Source organism: Misgurnus anguillicaudatus, chromosome 9 (genome assembly GCF_027580225.2).
Source record: "Misgurnus anguillicaudatus chromosome 9, ASM2758022v2, whole genome shotgun sequence".
NCBI classification, from domain to species: domain Eukaryota; kingdom Metazoa; phylum Chordata; class Actinopteri; order Cypriniformes; family Cobitidae; genus Misgurnus; species Misgurnus anguillicaudatus.
In genome coordinates, this window is record NC_073345.2 from 36412501 (window position 1) to 36433936 (window position 21436).

Genomic DNA, 21436 nt, shown 5'->3' on the forward strand with positions numbered 1-21436 from the left:
AAGTGACCAAAACTGACTTTCAAGTGATGAACGAAGATAAAACTGACGATGCATTTTTATCTTTTTTTAAGTTCAAATAAAAGGCAATGTATATAAACATTCATTAAATGATTCCTCATAACATTTTAAAGCTACGACGTACAAAACATCACACAAAGATATAACAAAAAAAAACATTTTTGATAACTAAACATAAAAAATAACAAATGTGATCCAGCCACGGTTCAGCAATCTTATTAAATTTTCAGATTTAGCGCGTCAAAATAGTCATTACCGGACAAAAAACAGCCAAATGACAATTTGTGATTGTTACTGTAAATGATAAAAACGAAGCTTTATAAACAATTCTTTAAACATTAATTTATGAAAAGAAAACACTGAAATGAATGATTTTATAGAGTCTTTATTGTTTTCCACAGAAATACCTGCTTGCTTACTTTCACTTTAGGTACAGAAACACCTGATGAATCTTATATCATTTATTTCAGGAAGTTATTTTCTATCATTTGAAATCATATTAAATAATAAAAAAGGGACAATCGCACCAGGCATAAATATACTGTAGGTTCGGTGCAGATGTTTTTTATGGTATCACTAGAATTTCAGGAACAGCTTGCGTGTTTTGTAGCTCAACTTTTGACAAGATAACCACCCTGCTTTAAATACATTTTAAAACTTATACCTGTCGCAAAAATCAGTTTTTGATGCAATCAAAAATGTACAAACTTAAAAGGACAATAAGTAGGATTTACCCCCATCTAGGGGTGAAATTGTATTTCCTATTCAAACGAACAGTGCTCTCTAGCGCCTCGCTTTTCCAAATGCATGTTTCAACTACTGTAGCCATCATGTAATCACTGATCTTGTTTCAGCTAGTTTATGTGTTCTGAATAAAAACTCGTTGTGGAAACGTGTTGGTAGGCTAGTGCTTTTTGTCCCTCTCTGCTATTATAGTTTATCAGTATCGACATGGAAGCCGACCTTTACTTAACCGTTCAATGTAAGTAAAGAGAAGAAATTCTAAGCTTACAAAGAAAAGTCAGATCACTGGCAGAGGTTATTTGACACCAACAAGGACATATTTATGAATAAAGACAATGATTTTGATTATTAAAACACTTACTTAGGGACCCTACTTAAAGTCCCTTTAAATGACATCAGGATTTAACATTTATAATAAATAAAACATAAAAACGTCAGAATCAAGTAAGAAGTTGCAAAACAATTGTGTACAAAAGTACAGGGGAACAAAAACACAAGCCACAAATTTAATTAAATAAATTATATAAATTATAGCCAGAATTGCCAGCTTTGTCTTTTTAACTGCAGAAATAATGCTTCACAATGATTTATTAACCTGGAAACTTCTTCTCGTATGGACGTGTAGCCCTGTCACGAGAGTTGTTGGATTTATTAAAACAACTTTTTCACATATATTATTTGCATAGCATTATGATGATGATTCGACTGTAAGATTGGTAGTTGAATCAGGCTTCTTCTATCGAAGCATCAAATCTTTGACTATTTAGGGTCGCCCCTATCCCACACATACATTTACTGGAAAGTTAGCAAACCTGCAGCGTTATATCAGATCTGTGTTTTCTTGAAACTCCCCGTATTTAATAATCATCTTCTCTTTGTGTTGTAGATCGACCTTTACGCTGCATGTGGATGGCGGTCATCCCAGCAGTCCTGAAGAGATTCCCAAAGATCTGCGCTGTCCGTTCTGTCTCTACCACACCAAACACAAGAGTAGCATGATCGACCACATCGTCCTGCACAGAGGTGAAGACTCACATTTATAACCTGATGAATGATAAAGCCGTGTGTGTGTGTGTGTGTGTGTGTGTGTGTGTGTGTGTTTACTCTCTGTCTGTCTGGTTCATCAGAGGAGCGTGTCGTACCTCTGGAGGTGTCAAGGTCGAAGCTCTCTCGTCACCTGGAGGGCGTGGTCTTTTGCTGTCATAAATGCACGTTCACGTGTTCCAGCGAGCAGAACCTTCAGCAGCACCTGGAGAAACACGAGGAACCGAAGCCCTATCAGTGTCAGCTGTGTTACTACGACAGCAAAGTCCTGCATGAGCTGGAGATTCACCTGCAGCACGAGCACAAGGTCAATCATGTCTTACATCTGCAGTTACTCAGTGATGGAGAGAAATTACATGTGTGTGTCTTATCGGGTTCCTAACCAGACCTGAAATAACCCCAATCACTTTATGCCCAACATGCATAAATAATTTTTTGTAAAGAAAGACCTGACCCGAGACAAACCCAAGAAAATTAGACCAGAGAGTCCAACCCGACCCAATGGCAATTTTTTTAAACCCATCTGGACCCAAATGTAAACGGCAACGATGTCTGCAGCCCCACATGTGAAATGCGCATTTAAAATTGATTGACAGGTCTGCCTCAACAAAAATTAACCTACCGCCAGTAGTCTTGCAAAGGGAAGAAAAACTTTCCGGAAACTCCCCTTGGGAACTAAATCTGGAAAATTTTGAAATTCTTATTTGGAAATTTAGGGAAATTTATATAAACGTTATCATATACAAACATAAATAAACATTTTGTTTGGTCATTAGCCGCACTGACATGAATGCAAGGTTATACACATTTTAAAAATGACGTCTTGATTCAAGTAACACAAAAGCATAATAAACATTATTATAGTTATTATAATAGCGCTAGCTTACATTTAGATATCTGATTTACTGGCTAGCTAGCTGCTGTATAAACAAATTTCCATTCCCCTTAATTCCCATAGAATGTTTCCAGCCTTGAAAATTCCCAAAATTTTGCAACCCTAACCGCCAGCCACACACTGTCGCAGGCACTCTTGACAAACAGATGAGGGGTTGGAAAGGACTCGATGCACACAAGCAAGATAGTTCAGGTATTCTTGGGTCCGTTTGGCAAAATCACATTCATTTTAAATTCCCCCAAGACCCGAGGCTGCTAATGTTATATCCGACCCGTGTCCAAGGCACACGTAAAACTTTTAGACCCGAACCCGCTTGGGTCTCGGCGTCAGACCTCAGGTTGTCAGATCTAAAGTGACCCCATGAAGACCTCTTGTGTGTGCATGTGAACGTCATGGGATTTGCTGCTGTTGTTTTGTTCAGTGCATTGCCCTTAACGCTCCCGTTCTGTCTGTGTTTTTGAAGCTTTGATTGTGTTTATAGTCTGCAATATAACATGTGTTCATGTTTCACGTGTAAAAACACACAGTATTTTTTACACAATTTACTCATCTCTATAGCGCTGTTTTCACTGTCCTAAAAACAGGCTGATGTCTTCCTTGTTATGTGAAGTCCCTCCTTCAGAAGTACGTATCGAGTTCTGATTGTGTAGCTTGTTTAGTGTGCTGTGATTCGATAGCAGCTTAGCTTAGCAGAGCCGTTTAAGCCAAACTAGTGACTGATGTATTCATGTGGGCAGAGTTTAGTCAACGAACTGTTTTACTGATGTCATTAAAGCAGGAAATAGAGGGCTGTAGTCCAAACCGGCCGTTCGTTGTAGGCTTTTAAAGAGGAATTCTATTGAAGAAAATATATCGCCTGGCAGTGAACTTTGAGCTTTATCATTTTACAGGTATTATTTATGCTATTATAGCAACATTACACACTAACTAGGGTTTAAAAAATGGTATCAGGAAGAACGTGACCTTTAATACACATCTATGTCAGCCAATCACTGATGCCTTTGACAGCCACGAACCAATGATATCGCTGAACGTTTGATCTGACCTCAGTTTGACCAATCACGCTGCAGGTGATCCGTAACTTTGAGCTGGTGGGACGGGTGAACCTGGATCAGCTGGAGCTGCTGAAAGAGAAGATGAGGGAGACGAGCGGCAGTGAGGAAGAGGAAAGAGAGGAAGCAGAGAACATGGAGGAGGAGGAGGAGGAAGAGGAGGAGCTGATGGAGGAGACGGAGGAAGAAAAGGTGACAGAGAGTCAACAAGAGGAGCCCCCCAGTGACCGGTCGAATGTGACGGGTAAAACCATTTTATATCAACAAAAGAGGAAAATCTTTTTGATTTTGTAGGAAATTCTTTGATTGTCCCTTAGATAACTGGCTTGATATAAAATCTGCTTAGTGCCTACATGTAAATGTGTAACAGATGCATTTCACACTTAAAGGGGAGATCCGACTTTTTTAATGTTTAAGTGCTATAATTGGGTATCAAGTGCTTCTATCAACCGAGAAAATGTGAAAAAGATCAACCCAGTTACTTAGTTTTAGTAAACCATTCTCTGCAAGCATGTGAAAAAAAAATAGGTAATTGAAATTTGCCTCCCCTTGTGATGTCAGAAGGGGATCTTATTATATAATACCCCCCCTCCTTAATCTGCACTGTCCAACCACGGCACTGAAATTTAGTGCAGAGAGAGAAAATACTTGACAGCACAATTGAGTTTCAATTTCAACAAACCACCATTATGGTGATCAGTGTTTGCATTATCATCAACTCATTTGCATTTTAAAGGACAAACACAAACACAGCATATTTTTGCTTACACCTACAAAGAGGCAATTTTAACATGCTGTAATAAATTATGTAGATGATATTTTGAGCTAAAACTTCACATATGTACTCTGGGGACACTAAAGATTTATTTGACATTTTAAAAAAGATGTGTGAAATGTCCCTTTAAATGTTACGCATCTGTTATCACAGTAATATCTCATATATACAGTAATAACATTATTATTAAAATAATCCAAAAGACTATATAAAGGATTTCTTTTACATCTGGAATGGTATAAGGATGATAAATCTATTCTTTAAAGAAACTGATTTGACAGCATTTGTTTTACTACATTTCTTTTAATTGATGGTCCTTGTTTTTATTGTCAAGGTGTTATGGAGTCTCCGGGCAGCAGCACCGTGAAACGATATCCATGCGAGTTCTGCGGTCGAACGTTCACGCTCGACACGGAATGGGAACGTCACGTCCTTCGGCACGGCATGTGAGTCTCAAAAACACAGACTGAGTGCAACAAAAACTTCAATTAGTCTCAGATCTGTGTTTGTTTCTCCTGAAACTTCTTCTGAGAAATCAACATAAATGAATCAACAGTGATAGAAATTTCTTATTGGCCGAGCAAATGAAACTGATCTGAAATTTAAAGGACAAGTTTGGTATTTTACACTTAAAGCCCTGTTTTCAGGTTGTTTATGGTGAAATAGAACGTTTTTGACTGAAATTTCGACATATGTGGCTGGCCTGAGAATTTTTGGGTGTTTGTTGTATCACCTCCCACCTCTAGAATGGCGGTATATGTGCACAGGAACAATCCTTTCTAAAATGTTTTAAACTTTCGTTTACAAAGACGTGAAACTCACCGAGTGGTCAGGGGTGTTCACTGATATGCTCACACAAAATCGCTGCAAATTACACATTCCAACAGCTGTTTTATCGTAATTTTTGTCCAACTTCATTGACTTGTATTAGATGTGCTGTGAGGTATTACTCCGCGCCGGGAACTTTGTTTCTATTCTTGCAATTGGCAAAGGTGGATTATCACCATCACCTGGGCTGGAGTGTCTATTATTCAAGCTCTCAACGAAAGAATATACAGGTGTGAGACGTTTGGAAAAATAGGTCCACAAGTTAACAACGAATGCTAAAACACCTGTTGGAAAGCATCTTTTGCAGCGATTTTTGTATCAGTGAACACCCCTGACCACTCGCTGAGTTTCACGTCTTTGTAAACGAAAGTTTAATGCATTTTAGGAAGGATTGTTCCAGTGCACCTATAAACCCATTGTAGAGGTGGGAGGTGATAGAACAAACACCCAAAAATTCTCTGGGCAGTCGCACATGTCAAAATTTCAGTCAAAACCGTTCTATTTCACCATAAACAATCTGAAAACAGGGCTTTAAGTGTAAAATACCCAACTTGTCCTTTAACAATGAAATGTGTCAATACAAGCGTTCAACTACACACAGTAATAAACATAAATATTCATATGAATACGAGTCTGTGCTTATATAGACATGAGATCACAGCTGATTTCAGACGATTGAGATACTAAAGAGAGATCTGGTGTTTTTCTAGGACTGTTAATGGCAGCAAGAAGGACAGCGGTCCTCTGCCCTCCACCGGATCATCGACTCTGATTGGTCCTGCGTCTGTGATTGACAGAGGCCTTGACTTATCCAGTAACACTGTGGATCCTGTGAGAGCGGTTCAATCTGACCGGTCCAAGATTCAAAACGAGGAGATGCTGGAGACCAAAAACGACCCTTAGGAGAAAAATGAAAGCATTGGTTTTGGATCATCTGACACGGTTAAGAATGTTGTATGTTTGGTTTTCTGTTCATCTGTTCTAGATCATTCATTTTGATGCAGAACAAAATCGGCTGCTGCGTTAATCTTTAGTTAAAAAGCTCACGCGTAATCGTCCCGGTTTGGAGTATCAGTAGATGACGTGTTAAACATCGACGTTTCCAGTTGTTTTACGTTCTTCGTGTTTGTTTCGTCGCTAAATCTTACACTGAATTTTACAAAGTGTGACTTGGTCCCTCAGGACAGATGTTGATATATTGGTAACCAATAGTGAATGAAACTGACAGGCGATTATTCCGATGGGATCCCGGGTCCCTCCGGCTGCGGGTTTGCTTTGCACGTCTTACAGCTTTGTTTCCATCGTTAAACTAAAGAAATATCCCAACTCTTCTCACATCCACGCAATGTTCCAAGCACTTTTGTGATTCATATGTAAACGTACACTAAACATGATAGCGTACAGTCAATCTAGAGTAAATAAACCGATGTCTTCCACCGCAGTGAACGCACACTGATAGTCTTGAAGACGGTGTGTATATGTGCTTCACAAGCTCAGAGCTTTCTGTCCTTTAAATAAGAGACCATTCATCCAGAACGCTCTCTCCGTTACCGACGACCCGCCCATTCCATCGAAATACTGCCTGACAGTTTCAGTTTTTTACATTTTAGCCTTGTGTTAATCTTCCTGTAGCTAAATTCCTTAAGGAATAGTTTCATCTTATTTATCTAGATATCACAAGTTTGTTCGTTTTTATCAATAGATATTTTAGAGAATCAAAACTTCCCCCCCAAAAAACCTTGTAGCAAATTGCTACTTTTGAAGACTTTGTATCGCTCTCGTTTTCCCCGACGCTTCACTTTGACTTTAGTGACGGCCTGCGAGTCGCTCAACAGACGACGTTAAATCATTAAACATCTATCTGCTGATCTCAGGTCGTTTCCTGCATTTGGAACGTAAAGGATCTCGATCTGTGTCTGATCAAATCATCTTTATATTCTGGGTTTAAAACTACTAAAACTCTGTTGACAGCATCATGTTGGGTACCACAGAAAATCATTTCATTTATAAGAAAAGCAAAAATAATGCCTAAAGTCTTTCGGGGAATCAATAAAAAACAATGAATGGACTTCTGTGTGATCGTTTACATGAAGCGGCATTGGTAATGCAACTACATTATAGATCATGTAAGACACATTTTATATGAACAAATATTCTAGTCTGACACTAGTTGAGCATGTCACCGTTGAATTGAGCTTAACTCGTTTTGAATCAAGAATATTTCAATTGCAGGAAACAATCGAGTAAAAGTTCATCGCTTCCAAAGCTTCTCACGTGAGTCCCGTTTGACTGCCTGCGTTTCTGTACGTCGCACTTATTGATGGCATGAGATAAATGAAGAAAACTATAAGGCTGAGATTGAATGTTGCGGGACGTTGCTGCTGGAAAACCCCAAAGCCTTATCAGACTCCAGATGCTTCCGTCCAGCGTCTGTTGCATTGAGGAAGCAGAATATTATTGGTCATACGAAACACGTTTATCATGAGCAACTTACACACAAGTACAGAAAACAAAACAAAACAAAATACTTTTCTTGGTACCAAAAGTTTCGCTTCCCAAAGTTCTGGCTGGTAGCCCGAGATATGATTGTCTTACCCGAGCATTGCTGACAGGAAACCCAGCTGCCTTCTGGGTAATATGTGCATGCCGTTCTGCAGCCATGTATAAACGTCCAAACTCCTCATAAGTGTTGAAAAAACTGTGCTGTTTCAGAAAGAATCTGTTCATTTTAAATGTTGTTCTGATATTTAACTTAAAAAAAGAGAGAGAGAGAAAGAGAGAGAAGAATAGAAAGAAAAATACAAAGCCAATAGAATAATGTTTTTTGTTTTTTTAGCTCTCAACTGTTCAATGCTGTTGTAAAATGTCTGGTTAAGAAAAACAATAAAAACAAAGTCTCCTTTTGTACCTTTAAATCCCTGAGTTTCCTTCATAAGGAGCAGTCCAGCCTTTCTGAAAGAAAACCCTTACGTAGAGAAACATGACAGAAATCAGCTTTTGGCTGTGATAACACACTGGATATATATCTGTATATATATATACGCTTTAGGCTTTAATTCTCTCTTCCTGTTAAAGGTGCACCATAGTTGAACTTAACTTCCTCTTCTCCATTTGGCCTTCTGTGATAATCCTGATGATTTCTGATGGTTGCTCGTGATGTCGACTAGACTGGTTGTTTACAATTTTATTCCTTTCATTTCTCTATATTCTGTAAATATTGTAATTCATTGTCTTTTTTTAACTTGGTAATAAAGTTATCAGATAACGTAAACTTTTTTAGTTTATTATTCAAAACGGCAGATCTGACTGGGGGCATTTTGTGCTCATTTATTTTGTGAGGTGCAAATATGAAATCAGATGATATCGAATTAATATATGAAAAAGTGAAAAAATTCAGAAAATGTATATGTAAAATCTTACTCTGAAATGTTTTTGTTTGCTAAACTTTAAAAATAATGATTGTAAAATAAACACGGACTGTTTTGAATTAGAGTTTAAAACAAACATGAGCGAGATATTTTCTTCATGATTTTTAAGGTCTTTCAGCTAAAAGTCTTTTTTTCACTCAGAATATCAAAGAAATTCACTCAAATGGTTTGACTTTCATCCTTTATGATGGATGTTGGCCTATAGAAAGACCCAGAGGATTTTATCTTCGGCTCTCAAACCTCCGGGCAATGTTATTATGCTCCTCACGACCACCTGAGCTCTTAAGCAAACGTGTTCCTGACAGAACTACAGGTGAAAAATAAATGCTTGCGTTCAAGGAGAAAATGTTGAAAATAAAGTTGAGATACTAAAAGGTTTGAACGGACGCTGCTGCGTTCTGCATTCATTAAGTTTTTCATTGGCTAATCTATGAAGTCAGAATGATGAAATCCTACAGAGAAGATCTTCAGCAGCTCATCTCAACGTGAAGCTCAGAAACAGCAGAAGAAACAAAGGCAGAAGATTTGTGGCCGTGTACTTGAACCTCGAGTGTCCTGATGCAGATTTGATTGAATGTTTCTTCAGAGATTTATCTTCAGGGTCACAGAGGAGAAAGACGACAGCTGCCGTGGACAGACGCATCAATTTTCTCCTGTCTGTCTGTCTGTCAGGGAAGGTGAAGTGGATGACAAGCATTCAGATATACCATGAAAGGGTCTGCAGTTATCACTGAAGCTGAAAACTGATCAAGAGAAATCGCTTTGACCTTCACCGTGTCTGAATAACTCTGTTCTGTATTCACAACACATCTATGAAACATTCAAATCCTGCATGTTAACAAATATATTCACCCTCTTTTTACATTATTCAGTCCTGATTACAAAACTAAAAATCACTTTTTGAACGTATTTTACTTAAATGTACTTTTACTTACATTTTTAATTAATCCAAACTTAAAAGTTTATATTTCCTTAAATTTAATATTTAAGTACACTATACATAAAACTACAGTTTACTATAAGCACTATTTACCATATATTTTGTATCTTGTACTTAAAACTACTTTTTACCATTTAATTTTTGTTCATAAGTCCCAGAAACAGATGATACGATTTTATTAAATTGATTAGTGTAAGTGTGAAGAGACTGAGCACAGCGCTGACATTTACAGAGTTATTCTTGTTTATATGATAAAGCAACACATAAATGAACTCCAGCCTAAACACTTCTGAACAACGAGAACCACAAAACTTCAAAATAGCAAACTCTTCTCCAACATAAATAAATGTTTAACACCAGTGAGTCTTTCTCTTTACTGAAAACCACATCAAATATCACTTTATCATTTTAAACAATGCTCTAATAATGCAGGTTCATGCAAAGCATGCTGGGAACTGAAAACTCTCCTTAACCAATCGTGTTGATTTAACTTTAAACTGAAGTTAATTTGCAGCCTGATAATGACATTACTGAAAAATCCAGCTAAGACCAGCATAAACTGGTGAGCTGGTTTTAGCTGGTCTCCCAGTTTGGTTTTAGATGGTATTGCTGGTTTAGCAAGCTGGTCTAGCTGTGTTTTGGTCACTTTTTAAGCTGGTCTAGCTGGACTTAGCTGGTCAGGCTCCCATGACCAATCCCATGACCTTTGCACTGCTAACATGATGCTTTACTGAGCGACAAGAATACTACGTTTATAACAGCCAGGTCACATTTAAAACCCAGAAAAAGACCTTTTTAAGCCCTTGATTTCACAGCTATAACATCATCTTATAAAAATATCTCTAAGACACGAGGGATCAACATATCAGAAGATCAGACTTGTGTTTCTGCAGATCAGACCCCAGAGATCCTTCAGAAGAAATCCATCTTTAAACAACAAAAGAAACGCCTGATGAGAGACAATCTGAACCTGAATGCAGGACCAGGTTACTGAGAATGACCTCATTTATTAACCCGTCCTTCATGAGAAGCCAGCTTAACCTCTGATGATGTAGTTAGTTATATTAGTAAAGCGTCAGTTTTACTGTTGTTTGTGTAGTTTGGTGATTTAAACTTCGGCATCTGTAGTGTTTGATCTGCACAAATGAACGACGAATCACATCATCTGACTTGAGTTTGCAGCCGTAATATTTTCTTCAGAAACATCTATTAATAAAGTAATGTTTTGTCCTTTAACTTAATAATGTAGCTACCAATAATAGATTAACTAGTCATCATTGTTCTCTGTACGTCTGGAAGATTCTGCTAAACATCATCTCATTTCTTTGGCTTTTAGTGTCAGTTTTCCTTTGGGTTTTCTGAAGGTTAAGACTGTCCCTTCAGGTCTGACCCAGGTTCTGGACTCATACAGTAATGTTTGGACCATAAGGTCACTTCAAATTCACAGTCAGCTCCTCTGGGCCAGAAACTGTCATATTTTATTCAAATACAGAAGAATCCTGCTGTTGTATAATTCATCATTCTTTAAACTTCTCAAAGAACTAAATGTTTTAACCCTATCATTATTATTAGGCCTCTCTCTGCTAACAAAAACCTAAAAGAGTCATAATTTAAAGTGCTTATATAGTCATGTGATGCATATTTATTATGAATCTAATCCAGTAAACCTTTCCTCGTCTGAAGGAGTCATCTAATGTCAAATAAGATTATTATCACATGACTAGTAGTGATTATTAGCATTCTTATTTTAAATTCATACTGTATATGAGACATTTGGTTTGTTGTTATTCTCTCTGGTTAACTCACACAGGATACCTCAGTGTTCTGTTCATCTGTTAATTTACACTCTTTACATTAAACTGAGGAGGTTTTACTGCAGTAAACAGTTCAGCATTATAAACTTTAATCCACTGATGACAAATTCACACATTTACACCATCAAGATTATCTTGGTAACTGCCTTAACAAATACAAGATTATCAAAAAATATTGTTTTAAACATAAATTTAAATATATTTCAGAATATACAAATAAATGCCCAAAAATATGTTTGCTGAAATATATTTTGAAATATGTTTACACAAAATAATTTTTCACCAATATATTTTAAAGCATTTATATTCACGTTGCATTGAAGATGACTTCTGTATGTTTCAAAAGATTAAAATTAAATATATTTTCAACTGCAAAAATATACTTATAATTTCATATATACTTATAAATTTTATACTTACATTTTATACATTTTATGTTTATAAACTTTTTTTATTTTGGCCAGAAAAAATATATTATTTGCCTTATGGGTTGTAAAATTAGAAATGTATTTGTTGCCCTGAAATACATTTTAAAATATATGTGAATATATGAAGGTTAAAACTAAATATATTTTCGAATATTTAATTAGGCTTTACTTTTTCCAAGATGTATTTCGCAGAGAAATTAATATTTTTGCCGTATGGGTCCATTTGACAGAAAAGACCTGTATTGTGCTGATTGTTTGTTTATTTGATAGTGAAATTTAAAATATTATAATCCTAAAAATGGTCTGAAAGTGTACAACAACACTTTGTGTAAAACAAATTGTTAAAGTAAAACTATTTTATAATTTAAAAATGCATAATTACCATAAAAGATAATCTTAGCCTAAATTCATTTAAATTAAATAATTAGCTTATTCAAATATTTATCTTAATATGTACGTGTATTAATATAACTTTGAAAAACTAAAATATTTGTCACGCCAACAAAAAAAGACGGCGCGGTGACGCAAGCACGTTACCGCGCATGACCAGTGTGGCGTAAGGGGGGCGGGCCGTCAAATGTTTATGCACGTAATGGCGGCGGACAGGCTGTGATGAGCCTCGGCGGAAAAAAGCAGTCAGCGATCCAGCCATCAGTAAATCTCCACACGGGCGACACGGAAGAGTGCGAAAATGCAGATCACATTGAAGACTCTCCAGCAGCAGACGTTTAAAATCGACATCGACGCGGAGGAGACGGTGAGAGGCCCGCTCGTGACACTAGCGCGCGCTGTTAGCGGCTAACAGATCTCTCACAAAAGAGTCAATAAAACGCATAAAAACACACGCTGAGCCTTTAAACCGCCCTGACCTATTCTACAACAAATACTATCGCCATTTCAGACGCGTTTCTATATGCGCACGGCGTTATTTATGCTTTAATAAATGTGCTAGCATTAGCATGTTAGCTGCTAGTAAAGTGAGTATACATTTTCAGCAAAACCCCCTTAAAGTTCCCAAAATCAATTATAAAGTTAAAGTGAACGATAGAAAATAATTTAAATCGATATGTAAACATGAACAGAGGCGTGCATGGGATGAGATGTGTCAGTTCATGTGCAATTTAAACGATTTAGCAAGTCATCGTCTGATGCTTTAATGTGTTATTAGTGACACTACACGCGCATGTGTCCGCGTGCTTTACTGTTACCAATACAATTTATGTTGATTTTAAGTCAGAAAGAGAAACACTTTAAATAAATTGACACAAAGGTTTTAATCTTCTTCACGTTTTGCGGATGTTTGAGTCAATTGTGATTATAGTTAGGCTATGTTGAATATTTGTGGTATGATAGGATCATCAGTTCAATATAGTCCATATGAACTAAATACATGTTATCTATAACTATCATGAAAGTATTAAAGTAATGAAGATAAAATGATGTCATGTAAAAGTGTTTTATCTGAGTTATCTGCATGACTTTGGTCCCTTTGTTGCTCCTGTTATTTACTTCACACACTGATTCTTATTTTAGTGAATGGGGTGCATTTTTATATTTATCTGTATTATGTGGCCAATATTGTTGTTATGACCTGAACCCATTTTGTCCTTGAAAATCGTTTTAATCTCATTTGTGACAGATCTTCAATCGCATGTTTAGCAGACATCATAAACTGCTGCTCTCGCTGAGGCAAAAAAACAAACCAATTTAACAACAAAGTTATGTGTCAAATGTCAGTCAGACCTTTAGAAAGGAAATAAACTCACTGGCTTTAGTCACACATTATTTGATTTACTTCCTGTTTTATCAGATCTTTTTCAGAAAACTTTTTCTTTGAAATAGTCTGTGTCCGAAATCTCACATTGATACAGTAGGTACTGATTTAGATAAAGTATCTCATCATCAACCATTAAAACGGTAGCTACTATAAAGTATGAATATGGATAGTATGAAAAACTTTGGACGGACTACATCCGCCATGTTGATGCCTCACGTGCCGTACGTCGTCATAACAATAGTTAGTCGTTAACTGGAATGGATGTTAAACAAGCGCAATTTAACCACAAGTGACAGCTGTTTAATATGTTTATTTACATGTGAATACAGCTGCATTACCGCTTTTAGACATTTTTGAATATTGCAACGCACTGCCATTGTCGTCGTCTTGGTTGGTTAACTCCTCTCCCAGGGCTCATGGGATCTTAAAAGTGCCCAAAAGTGCAAATCTCAGAGGCAGCTGTATTGTCACTGATTAAAGGCATTTAAATGCAATCTTACTCGGATTATGCATGATAAACTGATAACGTGCACATAAAACAGTTTTCCTTTATCAGGGAAGTCTGTCATTTTCACCGCTTGATGTCGCTTAACAACAACAGTGTAGTTTGATGATGCTGTGAAAGCGTGAGGAATGATGGGAGTTGTAGTCTTTACTCTTACTGGCCATGGGAATCTATTTGCTGGGGAACAGGGGTGAAGTGCTGGTTAAAACTGTATTCTCTTAAATCAAACATATTTGAAAACATTTGGTATAATGTAAAATGAATACATGTTAACAAAAATATAACAGTATGCTAGTGATACTGTTACATATTGTGCTTTAAAGCTTTGACCTGTACAGTAAAGTGAGGATGTTTTTGCTTGATTCTCACTCTTTAGATCAGACTTAAATGGTCTGACTCTGATCTGATCTGTTTTTCACAGGTAAAGGCTTTAAAAGAAAAAATTGAGAATGAAAAAGGAAAAGACAGTTTTCCAGTGGCAGGACAGAAGTTGATATATGCAGGTATGTCGAAGAAGAAAATGTACATGATTTACCATCATCAAGTTTATCTTTATAATTTGACTGCAGTGATAAAATCATTTCTGTTTATGGAGGATCATCATTTTCCTGTGTTTGATTTGACTGTCTGTCACATTGAGATGCCCGAGTTGAAAGCTGATGAATTGCCTGCTATTTATTTTAATCATTTTCCCACAGGTAAAATCCTGAATGATGACACGGCTCTAAAAGAGTACAAGATAGATGAGAAGAACTTTGTGGTCGTGATGGTAGCAAAGGTGAGACGACTCAATCCTATACAGACACGCTGAAGCTTCACTCACCATTGCCCAATATATATTTGCTTTTTCTTTGATTTCACATGAAAAACAAAAGCAATGACGCTGAAAAATAGAAATGGATTAGGAATGCACAGATTGATCGGCCACAGATCGGTATCAGCCCATAACGCTAAATCAGCCCAATCATTCGCTAAATGTGCCGATCTCATGAACCGATCTTTGTGTTTACTTTTGTCATCATAGGGCTCTTGAATGCGTCTGCAGTTAGAGACCATTTTTACGCAGCGCGAGCATTTTTATATCCCGTTGCTCATGTGTGACGTGCAGATTTGGCTTTCTCTCTTTGCCTTTACAGAGATCTGTGTATTTTCACATTCCCATCAAACAGCATATACAACACATATCTATCACGGACAACTGCATCCTCATGCCGAAAGTTATTATTTATTTGCATGCGTTTTAAAGTTTTGACAGTTTAAACTTTCATTTTCCTTACATTCAATCTCTCTCTCACATCTTAAATCTACATTAACCTCTCAATAAAATCACTCTCTGCTCTTCACTGAAAAACTGTTGTATTTCATACCAATGTGCGTACATTTGATTCATTTGTCAATGTCATTAAAATATATTTTTTATACATTTTAAAGTTGTGTAATTGTACAAGTGATTGGCTTTTTAAAGACTTATAAGGCAAGTGATTTACTCATATGGTTAAGGGCTGCCATCCTGTCAGACATTTTCTTTATTACTACTATAGAAATAAACTTGAATTGACTTAAATATTGTATTATTTCTGTCGTTTACATTTAATATTTCCCATCAAGCCACTTTTTATGTTAGTAATGGTTTCTTGCGAATATTGTTTAATATTCTATAACTTGCATTAAACAGGCTGTTTTGCAAATAGGGAGATTTTGACCCCTCTACCGCAGCTGGTGTGAATGCACCATTAGAGCTTTAACAGTGCTTCAATCTACATGAATGTATCAGGCAAATAACAGAAGATGTGATGTCATCAGCACTATTACTTTGACACAGCTGTATGTACTTCCATCAAAAACGTCATGCGTCTCTGCTTGTTTTCCAGCCTAAGACAGCTCCTGCATCGGTTCCGTCATCTGCTGCCACGACAACCAGCGCCGCTTCCTCCAGCACTACAACAACGACCCCGACTCCTCCTACTGCCCCCGCTGCACAAAGTCCTTCTGAGAGCCCCCCGAAAGAAGACAAACCTGCTGAGGAGAAACCGGCCAGCAGCTCGCCGCCCTCCTCCACACCCATCAGGTACATCGACACCGTTACCCCAAAATAAACACCTCTTAGTGGATTTAAGATTGTGTGAGATGCGTTTTTATTTAATCTGAATGCACTTTGCAGTGTCCTCACTACTGTGTCTAAATATAAATCTCGGTCATTACATCTGGTTGTCAGTACACATGTATATGTCAGATTTATGAAGCTCATCATTGACAGATTAATGTGATCATTTCTTTCAGTTCTGCAAATGCAAATATATTTGAAGAGGCGACGTCTGCATTGGGTAAATCTACACACAATCACATTCTCCATACAAACCATTACTAGTTGTGATGACACATCCGTTCATGGGTATTCTCAGAAATGTGACTAATTAAATCATTTGATAGATGTACAACACATGTCGCTGTTGTGTAATGAGAAAAGCCTCACGAGCTGTCAGACTTCTTTCACCTTTGACCTTTGAAACAGGTAAATATCCTCTGTCACTGTCATGTGATTTTGTGTTTGTTCAGTGACAGGTCAGTCCTATGAGAACATGGTGACTGAGATCATGCTGATGGGCTACGAGAGAGATCGAGTGGTGGCTGCACTGAGAGCCAGTTTTAACAATCCTGACCGCGCTGTCGAGTATCTGCTCACGGTGACTAAACTACTACTTGAATTAACTATTACTAATTCTTTTTAATTACTCTGCATTATTATTACAAATTCTGATAAAAAAACTGAAAACCTTTCATCTATGCTCTATAAACTGTCTAGTATTTCACTTTTAAACATTTACATTGTGTATGTGTCACGGGCATTCCCACAGAGGCTGAGGGCAGTGTAGGAGGTGCTGATCCAGTGGCTCCTTCAGGTGTTGCTCCTGTTGTGTCTACAGGCCTCTCATCCCCATCTATTACTGCCCCATCACAGCCCAGCACAGGATCAGGGGGTGAGTCTCTTACAGCCGCATCAAACGCTCACTTCCTGTCTGTGTTTACGTGCGTCAACTGAATATAATCCGATTGCAGATTAGGACCTTGCTGTTTATTTGTACCCTAAAAGTTACAGTCCAAAAAACTTCCATCTTTATCCCCAACTCACAGATACAGTTTAAAGGTAGCATTTACATTTCTCCTGATGATCAGATCATAGGTTGGTCTACCACCACCCTTTCCATTCCGATCGAAATTTCAGTCGGATTGACCCAGATTGAATCAATTATGGTGTTTACATGAAGACTCATCAGTCTAATTAAATACTGAGTAATTTATGTTTGCTTTGCTTTTCTATAAATACGGTGAAATGCCACTACATCCAAAAGCCAGATGGCGCCCTCGTGTATAAACTCAATATGTGCACGCAGACAATGCTTATTAGCATGTTTATTTTGCTGTTCATCAAATCTTTTCAGGTATTTTCATGATAATAAAGAATATGTATAATGATTAGTATGGTTGCTTTTTCAAATGCATGTTATAAACGACTCTGTGATTTTCAGATGGATAAGGACGTCTTACTGATTAAAGAGCAGTAGTACATGAAAGAGCTGTCTTTGCGACTCAGAATTGATATCAGACAGATATTATTAGTATGAATCTTCCTAATCCAATTAAATAAAATTATTTTTGGTTGCATGTAAACGTAGCCAAAGAGCTTCATTCTGGCCTAGAACTCAGACAACCTGGATGACATGTAAAATGACCAACTACCAGTAAGCAGTGGTTAAATCTAAAACCTGATGAGCTTTAAAAACATTTCTCGGGTTTGATGTCATCAACCTGACAAACTAAAATAAAAAGCTGTGCACACCGACTCAATGTAGTGATGAAAATATACCTGATATAGGACTCGTGGTTTTGTGCATCAGACTGAATTGTCTATGTTGTGTTTGTGCGTGCAGCAAATCCTCTTGAGTTCTTGAGGAACCAGCCACAGTTCCTTCAGATGAGACAGATCATCCAGCAGAACCCATCTCTCTTACCAGCCCTACTACAGCAGATCGGTAGAGAGAACCCACAACTCCTGCAGGTACTCACTTAATCCGGTACTGTTAGTAGTCTTTGCTGCTGACTCGAGGACTGTGTTTGTATTATTAATAGAGATCTATAATCTGACTCCATGACTTCAAAGTGTTCCGGTCTAACCTGTACAAATGACTCTTAGTGATAACACACACTTTGTTGGTTCTTGTATATATTTGTCTTGAGCTCCCGTCTTCACGCACAAAATGTTGAGTTATGCGTTTCGTTTGTTAGTAATTAAAGGGACAAAAAAACGTCAGTAAAATGAAAGTGAGCATTGCTTTACATTTTTCATTCGACTCAGTGAGGATTTGAATTTGTTTTCAGTGCTGTCATTCAGTAAATCAGACTTTTAACTTTGTGTTTCTAACAGCAAATTAGCAGCCATCAAGAGCAGTTTATTCAGATGCTTAATGAGCCCGTCCAGGAGGCGGGGCAAGGAGGAGGAGGCGGCGGTGGTGGGGGTGTGGCTGAGGCTGGAGGTGGACATATGAACTACATCCAGGTCACACCCCAAGAAAAGGAAGCTATTGAAAGGCTAAAAGTTTTGCCACTTTGTTTCAACAGTGTTGTTTTTCATATTGATGTCAGTCTAGTTGTCAAAATCATTTCTGATATAATTATAGAACTCAACTATAAGTTATGAACACTGTTGTTTTTTTCTGAATGTGCAGCTGTGTTAGTGATGTTGGTCTTTAGAGAGCCACCTGAAGGAATTTCACTTGTGATGATTTTGTATGGCTCGCTAGGTATAAAAACTCAATTAAATGAAAGAACATTATTTCTGTTAATACAGAACACAGCGGTGTCTTAATGAAATTAAAATGAGGCAGTATTTCTGTGGCTTGTACAAACTGAATGCAATGCATATTAATATATAGCGTTTTCAATAATATATATTAGTAGACAAATTAACATGTATCTATAAAGTATGAAAATGAATGAATCATTAATGAAGCTAAATTAAGTTGAAGAGATCGTTTTTAGTCATTTAGGTATTGTTATCCTTTTTAGAACAAGTTTAAATGCTATCCATAACAACTTACATTATATCCTGTGATGTGTTTCTCTGTTAAAAGTATGTATTAAAAAAGTTCAGAATGAAAACATTTAGAGAACAAAACGTCGTTAATAAAGCAGATGGTGTGTAGATACATAAAGATAAAACCTTTAAAGCTTTTAATGTTGCTAAGCAGTCAGTTGTATTATGGCTAGGGCTGTCAACCGATTAAAATATTTAATCTAGATTAATTCCATGATTGTCACGAGTTAACTCGCAATTAATCACATTTTTCCTCTTCTAAATTTACTTAAATTATACACATATAGATGCTTTATTCAAGTGTATGTGTTTACATTTTCGTCAGAACCATCAGCCATTGTTTTGTATATGAAGACCCTTTTCTTTCTCCATTTCTGTTTGCTGCTGCATCATTTGTGACTCGTGCTGGCAAATTGTGCCAGAATGAGCCAATTTAAAAATCTATTTTGACATTCTCTATTAAAAAAACTTGTAATCTGACAAAACATGAAAGAACACCTGTTGACAAAAGTTGACCGAGTCAGCAAAGTTAATTTTGAGAAAAATCCAAAATGACCACAAAAATCACCACATCTATATCTTATAATCACTGGTAAAACGAATAGATTTGACAGACACAAAGTCAAAAACAATACTGATATATGTTTAACTTTTCTCTTTTCTGTAATTGTTTAATTGACATTGAGACAGACAGCTGTAATTGTAATGCAAGGATCTAATATAATCTTAAAGGGATCGCACACCGGCCGTGCAGCTCAGCGCCACCCAGCTGTGACGCAGGAAGTTGCTCAAATCCCTGTCGCGCCACTCAGATAGTTTAACATTAAAAAACATCATATTTGTCCCAAATCATTAATGATTAACATTGGCTGCTAATGTATATTTTGCATTTTGAAGTAGACGCTATCTGACGAAGCTCGCGCTATTTAATGTGCACTTCTGGTTTACAATACCTCTCGAGTTGTCCCTGACGCGACGCTGACCCCCTTTACACATCAGATATTTTTTCTTCAACAGTTAACCAGACATTCACTTAAGACACAACACATTATATCTGCATGAATTCTTGTCTAGATAATTCTGTGTAGATGTCTATATATCGGGGTCGGGCATTTACACATCTGTGTGCACGTGCTTCAGATGTGAGGAAGATCGTTTTTAGAGTCTTATCACTCTTAATAACTCTTTAAACATTAATAAGGTCCCAAACTTTATCTCTCTGAACTACTTAAACATCAAGTCATGCACTCTATTTTCTAATTCCTGCATGTTTTCCCCAAACGTACATATGATGTCTCTTATCTAACGTAGCCATGTCTCTGTGTTTGTTCCTCAGCTAAAAGCCTTGGGATTTCCAGAAGGACTTGTTATACAGGCCTACTTTGCTTGTGAGAAGAATGAAAATTTGGCTGCAAACTTTCTTTTACAACAGAACTTTGATGATGATTAGAGGAGGATCGACTCCCTCATCGTTTCCTCTTTCTAATGTTGTTTTTCTTTCGATTTGATCATTTTGGAAAAGAGATCTATTCAAACACACAGGCTGTCTAAATTTTACACACTGGATGACACGAGCACGTCCATCTGGAGATGATATCATTTGTTCATTTCCAGAGGCAGAAGCCAGTAAAAGCCTCTTTGCTTCATCTAACTTTGCCTGTTTATTTTTAATTTGATGATTTTTTTTTTGACCAATAAAGAGCATTTTTTCCTTCAATGTTAAGACATGCTAGCAGGTTAAAGGGGCTTGTGGAGTTAGTTTTTCATGAGATCAATTGAGGATGTTTGATTTAATCTCATTATCATTGTCCCTGTTCAAAATGCCTTTTGTCTCTATTTGACATTAATCATTAATAGAGATTCCAAATAATTAAATGCAGTTTTAAATTAAAGTACAACATTTTTAAAATAAGGAAGTTATGTTAGGTGGTTCTTTGTGTGGAGTGAAACGGACACGTGCGTTTAGAGCGTGTGTTTGGCTTTCATCCTTTGACATGATTAGTTTTCACATTATTATCACTATGATGTAATTTTTACAGGGAAATAAACGTTTTCAGCGTTATTACAGATGACTTATTTTTGTGTTTTAATGTAAG

At 37.0% G+C, this 21436-nt stretch overlaps 2 protein-coding genes across 7 annotated transcripts in view; both read left to right on the forward strand.

Annotated features, from left to right (window-relative positions):
• znf462 (zinc finger protein 462) overlaps positions 1-8627 on the forward strand; it is a 37530-nt gene extending 28903 nt beyond the window's left edge. For all 6 annotated transcript variants that reach the window (XM_055180026.2, XM_055180030.2, XM_055180031.2 and 3 more), the window contains exons 9-13: positions 1649-1785; positions 1890-2113; positions 3772-3997; positions 4863-4974; positions 6067-8627. In XM_055180026.2, the coding sequence (XP_055036001.2) occupies positions 1649-1785; positions 1890-2113; positions 3772-3997; positions 4863-4974; positions 6067-6259 (892 nt within the window). In that variant the 3' untranslated portion in view covers positions 6260-8627. The remainder of the gene's footprint in view (positions 1-1648; positions 1786-1889; positions 2114-3771; positions 3998-4862; positions 4975-6066) is intronic.
• A 3887-nt stretch (positions 8628-12514) lies between these two features.
• rad23b (RAD23 homolog B, nucleotide excision repair protein) lies at positions 12515-21405 on the forward strand. Its single transcript, XM_073871644.1, has 10 exons — positions 12515-12723; positions 14670-14751; positions 14947-15026; positions 16120-16316; positions 16529-16572; positions 16805-16927; positions 17086-17226; positions 18178-18305; positions 18672-18835; positions 20676-21405. Exons 1-10 carry the CDS (start codon positions 12658-12660, stop codon positions 20788-20790), a joined length of 1140 nt encoding a protein of 379 aa, XP_073727745.1. The 5' UTR covers positions 12515-12657; the 3' UTR covers positions 20791-21405.
• Positions 21406-21436: the final 31 nt, after the last annotated feature.